Source organism: Hydra vulgaris, chromosome 08 (assembly GCF_038396675.1).
Source record: "Hydra vulgaris chromosome 08, alternate assembly HydraT2T_AEP".
Lineage (NCBI taxonomy): Eukaryota > Metazoa > Cnidaria > Hydrozoa > Anthoathecata > Hydridae > Hydra > Hydra vulgaris.
This window is the reverse complement of record NC_088927.1, coordinates 9,146,510-9,163,288: the sequence shown is the minus strand read 5'-3', so window position 1 is coordinate 9,163,288 and position 16,779 is coordinate 9,146,510. Positions and strand designations below refer to the sequence as shown.

General features: G+C 25.6%; 1 protein-coding gene across 1 annotated transcript in view; it reads left to right on the top strand.

Annotated features, from left to right (window-relative positions):
• Positions 1-16,779, top strand: part of LOC100205570 (exportin-6) — a 75,035-nt gene that overhangs the window by 7,247 nt on the left and 51,009 nt on the right. The window contains exons 6-8 of the mRNA XM_065803025.1: positions 4,875-5,028; positions 8,767-8,893; positions 14,676-14,791. Coding sequence (XP_065659097.1) covers positions 4,875-5,028; positions 8,767-8,893; positions 14,676-14,791 — 397 coding nt within the window. The remainder of the gene's footprint in view (positions 1-4,874; positions 5,029-8,766; positions 8,894-14,675; positions 14,792-16,779) is intronic.

Genomic DNA, 16,779 nt, shown 5'->3' with positions numbered 1-16,779 from the left:
TAAACTAAAATATAAATTATGGTTTTAAGCCACAACGTTTTACCGCAAACTTTGCGGTAAACTTTACCTAAAGCTGCAGATGCATTTATTACTTCTTGTTTTATTTTCCCCGAGTTTCGAAGCAGATAAAAATTTGTATTGTAAAATTCATCAACTTTTTTTAATTTAGAGATCTCGGAAAAAACCTCTTTAACTGCCAGTTCGACTCTGTGGTTGACACAATGAACTGGAAGTAGCCATTCCCTATCTGCCTTTATTTGCGCTATGACACCGCAATATTTTTCATAGTTTACAATTGCACCATCGGATGTTATACTGACTAATTTATTTTTGTAATCCAGAACCATATAAAAAGGAGAACCATATAAAAAGGAGACCCACATCTTTCAATTCTTGCCAAAACTAACTCTTTTTCTTTCTTTGTTTTTCGAGCTTGGCAAGCATCGCACAAAATTGAGAAGAATTGAGCTTCTTTCAGGATATTGGCACATTTTTCACGCACAGCCATTGCAATGCATTTTACGAATTCAAGCCCGCTAGCGCCATTTTTGTTACGTTTGATCATTTTAACACCATTGATCTTACAGCTCTTTACCTAAACATTTTTCGTAAATGATGTGTTATATTTTTCGATTTAAAGTTAAATTTACAATAGATTAGTAAAATTTACATAGTTGGAAACATACGAACCAACTATTTTTATTTGAACCAACTATTGAATACTTTATCTAGTATATTTAAAATAGTCAACATATTGATACTTACAATAACAGCAAAGTTTTTGTGCGGCATAGTTGGCAGAAGGGCCATTTCATAGGCACAGTTTACTAGTCTTATATAGGCGTCATCCGGTAAAACTTTTAATGAAGGCGATATTGACGCCTGTATCTAAGAAACAAAAGAATATCACAATAACAAAAGTACACTGTTTCCTCAAGCTTTTACTTTATGCAGTACCAATCTTAATTGAATCATAGTTTAAAACTTTTTCTATAATATATTTTATAAACATCGATTTCATTTAGTTTTTTTTAAAGAAAAAAACGTTCGAGCTTTTTTAACTAATGTTAAGTACACGTTTTTTTTTTATAAGAAACCAATCAAATGGTTAGTACTAAAGAATTTCTTATTTTAAGGATTAAAGTTCGTTAAGTTTTTTTAGGTTTAATTTTTTTCTTTTGTTGACAAATTATTTTTAGGTTATTATTTTTTTTTTAACTTTCTCTTAGTTTAGTTTAATTTTTTCAGCGCGTTTTAGAAATAATTAAATATCAAAATTTAACATAAACATCATCAAGCATTTGCAAATGTGTAAATGGTTGATGGCCAAATCATCAAAACAAAATATATTAATAGTGTACGATCACACGACTTCCTGATCAGGCCTGCAAACGACGACTTAGCACAGTTCAAAATTAAGATATTAGAATCTGGTAAATAAGAATAAAAAATCTTTATTTGAAAGGTAATAATTTATTAATTACCTTTGAGGATTTTGTATTTTGTATTCCATCGGTTGACGTAACACATCGCTCATTTGAGAGTTTCTCGCCCTCACACCTTATTGCAGTAAGGTGAGATATGTTTCAAAATGTCTTTGAGTTGTGCAGATCGACACAAAGTTCGTCCCATCGATAAACCGTAAAGCACATTGTCGTATTAAACCTTTACAACCTTGTAATACCGCTTCTCTATTTCTTGTACAAACTTTGCAGTAAATTTCAATAATGTATTTAGTTCTGTTGGTAATTTCAGTTCTAAAGCCTATTACCTCTTCAACTTTCCATTTAATAAATGTTGACATCATTACTTTGTTTCCTTTTCAAATGTCCTTGATTGCGAACATTCTAAACAACAGAATCGTTTTAAATTTGAGTTTAAATAAATAATAGTTAATAAAAAAGCTATACTATTAAAAACTAATTTTAAAAATTACTCTATTATTAATATTTAATTTTATTATAAACGATGTGTGGAATATTACAAACAATAAATCAAATAAATCTTACTTGATATTTTTACAAGATTAAAAATACTCTGCAGTTTCAATTTTCTCATAATGGTTTTCTAATTTTCTATTCTTATTATATTTGCGCATTTTCGTATTCATATAGTGTTTCCACATGCACATTCCATTATTGAAATTAGTGACTATTAACAACTTCAAACTGCTCATTCATTACGTTAGTGCAAAAGAGAACGGCGTAGTGCCTTTTATATTTTATATCAGTGCTTTGATAATAGAATATCTTTAATAAAAAATCTTTTTTAAATATTTTATGAAAATAAAAAAATAATCCAAACTATTGGACGAGCGTTATTTTATACGCTTGTTATAAGCTGAACGAGGGTTGTTTATCGCGCCTAGAAGGTTTGAAAATACCGTTTACGGACGCGTTTTACGAACAAAGCGCTATCGCGCTTCATCACAAGCCCTGTCATATAAGTTCTGCTTACCTAAAGCCATTTTTACTTCTTTCAAACAAATTATTGCATAATTAGATTTTCATACAAACATGTTTATGATTTGATTTTTAAATTTGAAATTATAGTGAAACAACATGATTATGATTATAGCGTATAATATATATATATATATATATATATATATATATATATATACATACATATATATATATATATATATATATATATATATATATATATTATATATATATATATATATATATATATATATATGTATGTATGTATGTATGTATATATAATATATTATAGCATGTAATATATATATATATATATATATATATATTTATATATATATATATATATATATATATATATATATATATATATATATATATATATGTATGTATGTATATATAATATATTATAGCATGTAATATATATATATATATATATATATATATATATATATATATATATATATATATATATATATATATATATATATATATATATATATATATATATATATATATATATATATAATATATATATATAATATCAGGCCTTGTTACGAGATTTCGCTGCGTAGCGAAAACGCGTAACACATTTCTAAGTAACTCAACTTAGCAAATATATTTTGCATCGTTAGAAGTTTTATTGCGTCACTAGCGTCTTTTCAAGTACCGCATTGTATTTAAAGTTATTTTATTAACGCGTTGAAAATCATACAGACAGTTTTTTTTTTTCTCACTATAACAAAAGTAAAATAAAACCTAAGTTCTTATTTAAAAAATCATTTTTATTATTTCAAATATGAATTAAATTTTATTTTGAAAAAAAATATTTTTTTCATGAAACGTAAAATAATGTTTGTTTATTTTCTTATGATTTTACAGTTGGTTTTTGGTTATTTTATTAAATGTTAATAAACTTTTTCTTATTTAATTTGTGAACTCTTTTTAATAATGTTTTTAAACAATAAAGAGTTTTTTTTTGTTATTTATCAGTTACAGATAACATATTCGTGATCATAATTTATTTTCATAAATTAAACGAACGTCATTAAAACTTTACGTTATTGAATTAACAATAAACAAAATATCTTATTAATAAAATATTTACATCAAAATAAATCGTGCATTTTTTAAACTATTATGACTAAAAATAATTTTTGAATTTAAAAGGAATTTATATATTTAATTCCTTAAGATAAAACTTAAAACACTTTATTTTTTTAAACTAATTTTTCACAAAAACAAAAAAAATTATGAAACAAACTGTTTCTTAAACAAAAAATCTATTAGTTTACAATTGCGGTTAAATGCTTTTACTTACGACTTTATTTCTTCTGAATAAACGTCACGTTAACGGCAATCAAAAGATAATTTAAATATTCTAAAAGATATAAGTTTTTGCGTAGCGCAAAACTGCTAAACGCGTAGGCAAATCACCTTTTCGCAAGCAAAATGCGAGCTGCGTAACGCTTCTTAACAAGGCCTGTAATATATATTATAGCATGTATATATATATATATATATATATATATATATATATATATATATATATATATATATATATATATATATATATATATATATATATATATATATATATATATATATATATATGTAGTTATTTATACAACAATAAATGTGTGCTTACATAAGCACTGTCACGTCACGCTGAAATAGTCTGCGGCTGGGGGCTTTAGTACATATATTTACTATCTTATAGCCTACTGCTTTTTCTACTTTTTCTGAAAAATGCTATAAAAAAAAGCTCTAGTACGCATTTGCTGATTTACACTATAGTAGATCTATAAACACTATAGTAGATCTATAAACACTATAGTAAATCTATAAACACTATAGTAAATCTATATACTTTTGTTTTAAGTGATATTTTAAAGTTGTTTTTGTTTAATTTTGAAAAGTTAGTACCATTACCGAGTTTTTTATTATATTCAATTTTAATAAGACTCTAGGCAGCCATTATTTGAGTCATAGGTTACTAAGAAAGAGAGTCTCAGATTTTTCCTGATCATTTTGCATAAGAACTCCATGTTTAAAATTGATAGTTTCTTTAACCAAAATATTAGTAATTTCTTCTTAATGTTAATTTTTATTTACAACTAAATTTGTCTATAAAAATCAACATTTATTGGGCTCCTGGAGACCAAAAACCAGAAATAAATAGTTATTATGTGACTTTCAAAGCTTTTTTTTGGAACTTCACATTCTTTAAAAAAATAAAATATAGTTGATTCAGATCTGTGGTTGGCATGATATTTTAAATGAAGGTTTTTTAATTTTGTAATATTTATATATAAGCATAGTAGTACATATATATTATGTAAAAGTATTTCAATGATGAATCATTAAAAAAAAAATCTTATTTGCCATTTTTTAATTTCAGCTTTGTGTTTTCATTTTTTGTTGTCCCTATAGGTATTCATGCATTGAGTTGTATTAATGAGATAATGTCGAAAAAATTCATACCTGCAGAGTATGAATCATTTTTGATGCAAATGTTTCAACAAACTTTCAACCTTTTAAATATAATTACAAAAGAATCTTCTGGTCTGTTAAATATTGATTACAGGTTTGTTTAAAAGCTTTTATTCTTTTAATTTTTATTCTCTTTTTATGTGCCTAATTTAATAATTTAATATGTTATTTATTAAAAAATTAATTGGATTGCTATTGTCATAATTATTGTTTTATATTATAGAATTAAAAATTTATAAAATATTTTAAGTAAAATATTATTTTCAGTAATGCGGAGTCCCAAAATCACTTCAGTTTTAAATCTTTAATTTTTCCTAGTCTCTGATGTCCAAAAGCTCTTAAAATGTTGATGACATGAAAAAATTCATAAGATTTGATGACTTAAAATCTATTGTTTTTAAGCCTGATAACATACTTGTAATAATGATTAGCTGAGTTTTTGTTTCATTAATTGATGGGACTCCCAAACTGTCAGAGAAGAAAGATTGGTTGCTTGTTCTGACCAATCAAAAAGTGATAGTTTATTCTTAACAATATAAATATAATTTAATATAAGGATGTATCATCAGCAAACTGGAATATAAGGTTGTATCAGTAAATAGAGCTACTCTAAAGTTAAGATTGTCAGGAAGGTCATTTATACAGGTATTAATAGTATACACGCTTGTGTTTTAAAAATATATTGTTGCTTAGCTAGCTTCAGTAGGCCACTTTTACTTATATTAAAATGCTCCATAGTTTCTGGTCAAGTTCCATCATATTGGAAGCTTGCAAATGACCCATTCACAAGAAAGGTTGTTGTACTGATCCAGAAAACTCTATTTTGCTATATCTATCGCCCTATTTTGCTTACTGCTGTCATTTGTAAGATTATGGAAAAGTTACTTAGCGACTTTATGGCAAACCATTTGTACACCCACAATTTATTATCCTATCATCAACATGGGTTTGTTCAAAATCGTTTGTGTACGACTAATCTTTTAGAAGTATTAGACATTATTACCAAAGCTCTTAATGATTGTTGCTCTGCACTACCAATTCTTTTAGACTTCACTAAAGCTTTTGATCGTGTCTCACACATTTTTCTTCTCCTAAAACTGAAAGGATAATGTTTCAATGGATTAAAAGCTAACCAGATGCTTACTTACGAAACAAAATTCACAACCATGCCATTGTCAGAGAAATTTCAAATAATTCGCATCGACTTAACTTCTTACTTAATAGCATTGCATCCTAATGGAATGCCTTGCCTTCTTCAGTTGTTTCCTCACATTCTGTCAACGAATTTAAAAACAATTACGATAATTTTTGTCACTATACTAGAATAAAGTCTACTATAGCAGTGCATCTTTAGTTGTCCAGTTCATAGAAGCTAACTACTTCTATTGTAGATTATTTATAATAATAATAGTAGTAGTAATAATAATAATAATAATAATAATAATAATAATAATAATAATAATAATAATAATAATAATAATAATAATAATAGTAATATAGATAATTATCAGGAATGTAATAATTATAGATAAAAAAATATCAAAGTCAATGGTTTCCATTGATTTTGGTATATTTTGACAATTACTGACATATATAACGTATGTCAATAAATTTTTTATTTCATTAACTTTCGCTTAATAAGTGTTTTTTTATTATCTTTCTTTTTATTTCAATGTTATATAAATAAATGTTAACTAATAAACTTCAAGTAATTACAAAAGGCCAATCACGGACAGGGTCTGTCCATGATTAGTCAGGGTTATTAGCCAGGTCAAAAAATTGTTTAATTTGGCAAAAAATATTATGAATTAGAATAAAGAAACTAATAAAAATAAAATAAATAACTAAATAGTTAAAATTTTTATAAATATATATATATATATATATATTATATATATATATATATATATATATATATATATATATATATATATATATATATATATATATATATATATATATATATATATATATATATATATATATATATTTATAATTTTATAAATTTTTGCTCTTTAGCTGTTAGAGTTCAGCATCAGATGGGCAAAAAATTGGACACAAAGGGGTTACCATATAACATAAAAACAAGATTGGTGATTTTTTGCTGACCTCAAAAACTTTAAGAATGGCAGTTAGGTCTGCATTGCCAAATGCCAACCCTAGTTCTGAGGACTATATATATATATATATATATATATATATATATATATATATATATATATATATATATATATATATATATATATATATATATATATATATATATATATATTCCATAAAAATTTTTCAGAAAAAGAGAAAAAAAAGAAGAATGAAAAAAAAACACCCTGTCCTAGCACAAAACTTAAGTTAATGTAGCAGCACTCCTTCCATGTTCTACATGTTTAATCAGTCAATGTATGTACTGAAGCCAGCAGGTTATTTCAGTATCACTTCAGATTGCTTATTTATAAATAAGCATTATAAGTGATATATATATATATAAATATATATATATATATATATATATATATATATATATATATATATATATATATATATATATATATATATATATATATATATATATATATATGCGGTAGTGGTGTAGTGGTAGAGCGCTCGCTTCATAAGCGAGAGGTTCGGAGTTCAATCCCCACCACGTCCCTGGTAGTACCGCGCTCAACTTGTTTCTCCGCGCAGCGGCCTTGTTCGTCAAGGTTCGTGTTTCGAAGTTATAGAGTTGAGAGAGGGTTATGACCACAATTAAGTAGCCTCCTCATCTGTAGTGGCCTTCTGGGCCTTGGGGAGGTGAAATAATAAAAAAAAAAAAAAAAAAAAAAAAAATATATATATATATATATATATATAAAAATGTAAAATGAAAAAGGAATATTTAAAAAAGACATAAGTGACTACTTTAAAATAATAACCTTGATATAAATTTGACTACTCATCAAATAATCACTATAAGTGATATATATATATATTATTTTATCATCCTAACTTGTTCTTAATCACCTAATTTCATAATGATTCTTAGATATTTAGATGAAATTCTTAGATATTTAGGAGATGTCATATAATATCAGAGAGGTCGCTTATAACTTTTTATCTAAATATTTATAAATTGTTATCAGTTTGGAATATTTTTATTAATTACTTTGAATTTAGATCAGTTGGTGGCGCATTCAATTGTTGAATCTCAAAATAAGTTCCAAAAGTATATTTCTGGAGCTTCTGGGGTTATTTTTTATTTCTGGAGCTTCTATTATTTTATCTTTATAATCTCTGGACTAGAAGAGCGTTTAACCAGCATGCCTTCTTTTTTACTGCTAATTTTGCCGAAACAGGCATCTAACCTTAGGACTTTTAGTTTTGACCCAAAACTCAAATGACTACTTCATGGCTGCCTAGAATTACTTCAAATTAAAATTTCTTCATATAAATTTTAAAATATAAATTAAAATTTCTTCATATAAATTTTAATTTTAAGTAGAAGTTTTAGGATTTAGATAAAAAAAAGAAATTATTTTTAGATAAATTTATTTGAAAATAAAAATATATTTTGTATTTACATAAATTTAAAACATAACTTTTTAAGCAATTCGTTAAAAAGTTATGTTTTAAAATAAGCGTTTGAATTTAAGTTTTTCCACAAGTTTTTTCTCTCCATAACCATTTCTGCTTTATCACCTGTGTTTGTTGAAAGATGTTGAAAATCTAAATACCTCTAAATAGTTTAAGTATTGAGAAATTTAAGATATTGACCTGGGAAGGTTGAGGGTTAACCTGGGAAGACTTAGTTGACTTGGAATGACCAGGTAATAAAGTAGAAAAATATTGTTTTTAGTTACTTGGAAAAGTTCACAGAGTATCTTGGATTATTGGTGAGCAATCATTTCAGTCGTTTTGAATCACATTCTACTTTGCCTACAGCTGAACTTCTTATTATGTTTCTTAAATACAGTTTATTGCAGGTACAGATCTTTTTTTTGTCATAATGGAATCTACTTTTATATTTCTTTTTTTCTCTATTTTTTGGTTTAGCAACCTGCAACATTTGATCTATTTAAGATCTAAAAAAAAAACCCGTTTCTTTAGTTACCATTTTTTTTATCTTTTAAGTAATTAGACATAACTATTTTGTATTTTGATTTGAAAAAAGTAGAAATAAAAAAAAATATAAATAATGATAAATAATTAGATAAAAATAAATATATAAAAGAATCAGTAATCAATAACAAAGAAATAAAGTAATATTATCTTATCATTTAATAGCTATTTTTATATTTATATATTATTATTATTTTTATAATAATTATTATATTATACAACAATAATAACTATTATATTATACTTATAATATATTGTTCATTCTCTTTATTTCTGACATTAATCTTTCATCTGAAACCATTCTTCAAAAATATGCTGACGACATCGTAACTTATATAATCTACGATAAGTTCCTGCCAACTTACCTCAATCCATTGTAGATGGTGTTGCACTATGGTCTGTTGTTACTATGGTCTGTTGTTACTATGGTCTGTTATCAATGGAATGAAATTTAATAGCTCTAAATGTAAAATCATTAGAATTAATCCTAGGTGCTCTGAAGTTCAAGTTACACCTTGCACTCATCAATACTGGGCTTGAAAAAGTCAACAGCCACAAATACCTTGGAATCGTGCTCAATGAGAATCTTGATTAGGATGAACAATGGACAAAAGTGCACAACAATATATAATCAGTACTATATCTACTCAAACGCCTTAAGCAAATTGGACACACTAAGCTCAACCTTCTACAAGTTTATAGATCTTATGTTATTAGTCACTTGATATATAGTGTTCCTGTTGCTAAAAAAAGAGATGCATCATTTCCATAAAAATTCTCTTAACATTATTGGAATTGATGTAACGAATTCAAACAGCTTCAATATTAGTTTTGCCATTGTAGAGTTATTAGACAAAGTCTGTATTAATATCCTTAAAAAGATCCTTGTTGACTCATGCCTAAATTATCATCATCACTAAATTAACTAATACCAACAGCAGAAACTTTTATTATTTGCTCTGAACACTGCAAACAGATTCCCATTTGCTCTGAACACTGCAAACAGATTCCCATTTGCTCTGAACACTTAAAACAGATTCCCATTTGCTCTGAACACTGCAAACAGATTCCCACTTGCTCTGAACACTGCAAACAGATTCCCATTTGCTCTGAACACTGCAAACAGATTCCCATTTGCTCTGAACACTGCAAACAGATTCCCATTTGCTCTGAACACTGCAAACAGATTCCCATTTGCTCTGAACACTGCAAACAGATTCCCATTTGCTCTGAACACTGCAAACAGATTCCCATTTGCTTTGAACACTGCAAAAACCACCACCTATCAACATTTTTTAATTCAAAAATACCTTTGTATACTTTTTTGATGGTGTCAGTGACCTCTACCTGCTACGAAACATTCAAAGCTCCACTGCCTTTTCAATACATGAATAATATGTTTGCCTGCATTTTTAACAACCTTTTTTTTAGTATTTAATGATGGATAAAATTGTACAATTCATTACTTGTAATGCTATTCAATTTTAAATAAAGATTATTATTTATAAATAAATAAATAAATATATATATATATGTAAATTATGTTAGTGTATTTTACAAATAGAGTGCTCAATGTTCTTAAAGAACAGAGCAATAATAAATTAGTAAAAAACACTTATCTAACTTTTATCTTCGACTTGAAGTTTCACCATTGCTGGATCATCAGAAAGAGTTACTAAATCTCAAAAAAAAATCAATTTATAGAAAAAAATATTTTACAGGAAGTTATAAATTATTATAAAAAATTTTTTTTTTTTCTTTAAATTTTTTATAAAAAATTTTTTTGTAGGCACGAAAATAAATACCTCTTAAAAAATTATAAAAACAAATGACCAAATTAAACTATCCCCATTCCAAAGAAAATTATTTCATAATTACTTTCTGTAACTTCCCGTTAACAAAAAAATATAGTAATTAAAAATTTTTTATAATAATTTATAACTTCCTGTAAAATATTTTTTCTATAAATTGATTTTTTTTGAGATTTAGTAACTCTTCCTGATGATCCAGCAATGGTGAAACTTCAAGTCGAAGATAAAAGTTAGATAAGTGTTTTTTACTAATTTAAATATATATACATATATATATATATATATATATATATATATATATATATATATATATATATATATATATATATATATATATATATATATATATATATATATATATACCACTAATAATAAATAATTATAATAATATATAATAATAGTTATATATTATTAAAAACAATTAATAATGGAGAACATTTTGCCCTAATATAAATGCTGATACCCAATTGTTTGCATGATTGCATTTTTTACAGATATAAATAAACTTTATCCAAGAATGATTAATTTTTTGAACTGTATTTAAATTGTGCTGCACAGCCATCCGATAAGTACTTTACGCATACAGACACACACACATATATATTTATAGAATATACTTCACACTTCTGATAGATTTTCTTTGATAGCTCATGGTCTATAAACTTCTGATAGATTTTCTTTGAGCTCATGGTCTATAAACTTTTGTAACTGTTGTGGAATAGAGAAAGTTAAATCACAAGTTTTTTTGAATTTAAGTGTTAGACCTTAAAAATCTTTTGTAAACAATGCAAAACACATCCTAGAGAACTTTGAAGAAGGGTTCAACGGTTTCTGTGCAATGATTATTGTGGTGTTTTAGAATTGTGTAAATTTAGAACTTATTGATATAATATATAAGGCAAAAAATATTTATGGTAAAATAAAGAAAAATAAAATAAAGTGCCTGTTTTAAAACTTTAGGTCTTTAGAATATTTATGAAATAAAAAGTTCACTTTCCTAATTATTTTGAAGTACTAAACAGGAATTCAAAAATTTTAATTAAAAACCTTTGAAATAACTTCTTAAAGTTAAGTATTTTTTTCTCCGCGCAGTGGCCTTGTTCGTTTCGGAGTTATAGAGTTATAACCGCAAGTAGCCTTCTCATCTGTAGTGGCCTTCTCAGCCTTGGAGAGGTGAATTGAAAAATAAATAAATATAGTTAAAATTATAATTATTTTGTTTATATTAAGCTAGAGTACATTGTAAAACTTAAAAATCTTTTCATTTATATTCAAACAAAATAAGGATGACTTGCAGTTTAGTTGGTTGACTCACTTTTTTCCTTTTTTGAACATTAACAATTTGTATTAGTATTAAATTTGAGATTTTTTTTTTTAAATTAAATATTTTTCTTCTTGAAACTAAATATAGTATCTAAAGATGAATTTAAGCTTCCAACTCGACATTTATTTTTAGCGACTAGCCCACAGATTTTTTTTGAAAAGAATAGTTTGCAGTTTTTTGGCCCTAAGTTTAAAACTAAAATTTTTAATGAAAAAATCACTTTATAACTTTTTTGATGGCACCATTACCGTCATTTAAAGCATAACTGGAAATGTTTTAGAAATCACTAGAGGTCTCTAATAGGTAGGAGGTAAGTCATTCCCCAAAAATTGTTTTTTGAATTATTTCTTTATTTTGTAAAATAACAAAAATTTGGTAACACAGTTTACATACAACAAAAGAAAAATTAATTAAAAAGAATTAAAAAAAATTGTAAAGTCTATAAATCAAAATGAGCATTAAAAAATATATACTTTATTCAGAAAGTTTTTAGAAAATCAGACTAGAAATACAAAAAATACAAGTTTTTGTTAAAAATGAGAGTTTATGTGCACTATGCACGCTTGCAATTTGGTTTATGGTCAGATTAATTTTTTCTTCATTTAGGTAACAAATTTGGTATTGAGTACAGAGTATTTTGATAGATATTGGTATCGAATACTAAAATTTCAGTACCATGACAACACTAGTCTAGAACTGCTAAGTATTGCTTGAACTACTACTTTATACTATTTTTTAATATAATATTATAAGTTTTTTCTCCACAACCACTCCTGCTTTATGACCTGTGTTTATTGAAGTATTTTCTACTAGAACCACTTTTAGAATTTTTAAAGAATCATACTCTTTAAGAACTTTATGGAGGTAATGAGCTTGATTTTTCCTGTTACTCCTGCAAGAGAGTAGTGGTGTAGTGGTAAGAGCGCTCACTTTGTAAGCGAGAGGTTCGGAGTTCAACTCCCACCACGTCCCTGGAAGTACCGCGCTCAACTTAGTTTCTCCGCGCAGCGGCCTTGCTCGGCAAGGTTCGTGTTTCGGAGTTAGAGAGTTGAGAGAGGGTTGCACCACGAATAACGACTTAAAAAAAAAAAAAAAAAATTAGTATCCTCCTCGACTGTAGTGGCCCCCCTCAGGCCTTGGGGAGGTGAATAATCTAAAAAAAAAAAAAAAAAAAAAAAAGAGATAAATTTGTGAGTAAGATATTGACCATCATAAAGATTAGGTAGGAGTTTTTTAGTCACAGTCATATGATGCTATTTTTCTGTGAATCTCTTTAATACAACCTTAGAATCTTGTCTTACAGCTATTGTTTTTCGTTTCTGTTAGAACTAATGTGTCGGTATCAATTTTACCATCAACTCCAAAGCAAACAACTTTTCTGTTATTTTCAGTAGATTTCAAGTCTTTAATCATTGTTAAACAACTGCATTTACATGTCTATTTTTCATTTAAAATTAAAGTAGGTGTGATTGTTACATCATACTGCTTGATATATAAGTTAACTGTCCTAATAAATTGATTATTAAAAGATTATCTCAAAGAAACACAGCTCAATGGAACTTTTTATATTGCTTCTAATTAGCTCAAAAAGAAACTTCCAAAGATTGTAAATTCTTAATGGTTTTCTTTCATGCTTCTATATTTAAGAAAAAAAGTTAATTTTTAAAAAAGCTTTATTTTTATTCATGAGTTATATTTAAACAAAAGTTCATAAGTTCAACTAATTAATTCTTGAATTTACAAGCTTCTTGAGCTTTCTCTACTAACTGCATACTAAAATTGTTTATTGAAAAAGTAAAAAAGTATTCATTAATATTTTAAACTACCAGCACTAGTCTGGAGATTGTTTTCAAGTATAATCTTATTATATCTTTGGTCCCGGGTAGAAAGGGCATAAGTTAATTTGACCAACTTTTTGAGACAGCAGTATCAATGTTTGAAAATTCCTACGTGTAAGTTCATTATATCCTTACATATTTAAGGTATTTTTTTATTGTATATATTACATTACTAATACATGTAACCATTAAAATTCTTGATACTATGAATGTTTAAAAATACTATGAATATGAAAATTTTTTTTGTGAAAAATTGACTTGAGCCCTTTCTACCCGGGACCAAAGATATATATCTACAATATTTTTTATATGTTGTAAATGATACAGAAGTATCATTAAGTATATTAATGAACCGAATTTCAATTTATATATTATTCCTTTAACTCTCCTCTTTGCTTTCTGCTAACTCCCAACCTAATTAGTGGTAGCTTGCCTTGTTGGGAGTGAATTCATTAAATAAATTGAGTATTAAATATTTAAGATTTTTGCATCTTTATATTTTACATTTTTTAATGTATTATTTCAGTTTCTTTTTTCATTTAATAGAAAATCATTTATAATGTTAAAATAAAAAAGCAGGAAGTTATAAAGATTTTTATTTGAAAAACTTTAATAGTTTAATTATGAATAATTTTTTTATTTTTAGTTTAGAAGTTTTATTTTTGTTTTTCAGGAGTCTGCTGAGTTGTTTATGGAATGTCTAGATATTTGGATTATTATTTTGGACTATTTGATAAATAAAGTAACATCTTGCATAACTGCAAATAATAAACTTTCAGTTATTCAACGGTAAAAGTTACTTATGTTGAATTTCATGTTTTTATTTTATTATAATAATTACAATTATATAAAAACCATAAATTTATTATATGGTTTTAGAACAAAATAAAATTATAATCTAATTATTAACCTATAATAAAATATTAGTATATATTTATGAAAAAAATTTGATGAGTTATTTTCTACTTATTTATTATTGCTCTGTTCTTTTAAGAACATTGAGCACTCTATTTTGTGTATTTAGAATTATGCATTTAAAAAGCATAATTTAAAATTAATGCATTTAAAATTATTCGTATACAGTTGCAACAATATAAATAGCACACTGTCATGACCAGTTGGTTTTTGATATCAAGTTTTATGTTTTTATAGCAATTGTTGTTATTTTTGCATCAACAATGTTTACTTTTTTGAACGGTACTTATTAGACATTTATAACTATCAAAACTGCTTGTTTTGAGCATTTTAGCAGTCATGTTTAAATTTTTGAGGTCATTTTTTATTAACCAAGTTAATTTATTTTTTTTACTCAATAACGTTATCTTCTAAAACTAATATTTTATTAGGCTAAAAAAGTTTAGATCTCAAAAACTCAGATCTCTGGAAAATATATCATTAATTGTTGTAAAAAACATTTTCACTGCAATTTTAAATAATTTTTATTTTAAAAAAACAGTTAAATAAATGTTTTTTCTACTTTCCCTTTTAAAAAAATTTTTAATATAAATTTATTTTATTTAAATTAAATTATTAATTTAAATAAAATAATTATTAAAATATTATATTACATAGAACATTGTATTTATTTATATATAATTTTTTTTTGTATTTATTTTACATATTAGATATAACATTTTATTTATTACATTTGTAGATAGAATAAGATAGGGGATGATATAAATTATATATATATATTTTTATATTTAGGTGGTTCAAAAAACAACATTTTTGAAAAATATCTGCAGCTCGCACTTTAATGTGTAATGTCTATATGATAAAATAAAGCTGCATTTAAAAGTTTTTTGAATAAAAAATGTTTTTAGGGATGCCTCAAGACATTTAATGAGTTCCTAATAAAAAAAAATTTTTTTTTTAAAAGTATGCCTTGTTGGGTCTTAAATGAATGTTCAACTAAAATAAAAAATATGCGTTTTCAAAAAGTTTTTTAGTTATGACTTTTTTATCAATGTTTTTTATAAAATAGTTATTATTTTTAAATTTATTACAATTTCGCTTCTTTTGAGACCCAACAAGACATATTTTTAAAAAACTTTTTTTATAATAATATTAGGGGCCTATTAAATGTTAACGGGTTTGAGACACCTCTAAAAAATATTTTTTATTCAAAAAACTTAAATCCAATGTTGTTTTATCATATAGAACACATTAAGGTGAGAGCTGGAGATATTTTTCAAAAATATTGTTGTTTGAACCACCATAGTTGTATCATCAACCCTAAAAAAAAAACTTTTTTTTTAGGGTTGATGATACAATTTAAAAGTTTTTTGAATAAAAAATATTTTTTAGAGGTGCCTCAAACCTCAAAAAAACACTTGTGAGACTGTGACAAAAATGTTGTCTAGATCACTAGCCATAGAAAAGATTTTAGTGCTTTTTGCATCAATTTCTTTTGATGAATAAAAAAAACGACTTTTCTCTCAGTCACAAATCGGCTGAGAGAAAATGTCTCTGGTCAATTTGACCAGAGTCAACTTGTTAGAAAGTGCAGATTTGCAAGAAGGAAAGCATTTGGTCCCCGTCCAAACTCAAAATTTGAGGACTTTTTTTTTTTTTAATAATATATTGAGGACTTACTAGTTGCAAGTACTATAAAGTCCTCAATATAAAGGTTTCTTTTTAAAATCCGCAGTAATAATGAGTGCTGCTATATCGACTATCTTATAGCCTGCTGCTACAAGGAAGTACTGCTACATCGACTGAGGGTTCAGTTATATATATATGTATGTATATATATATGTATGTGTATATATATATAT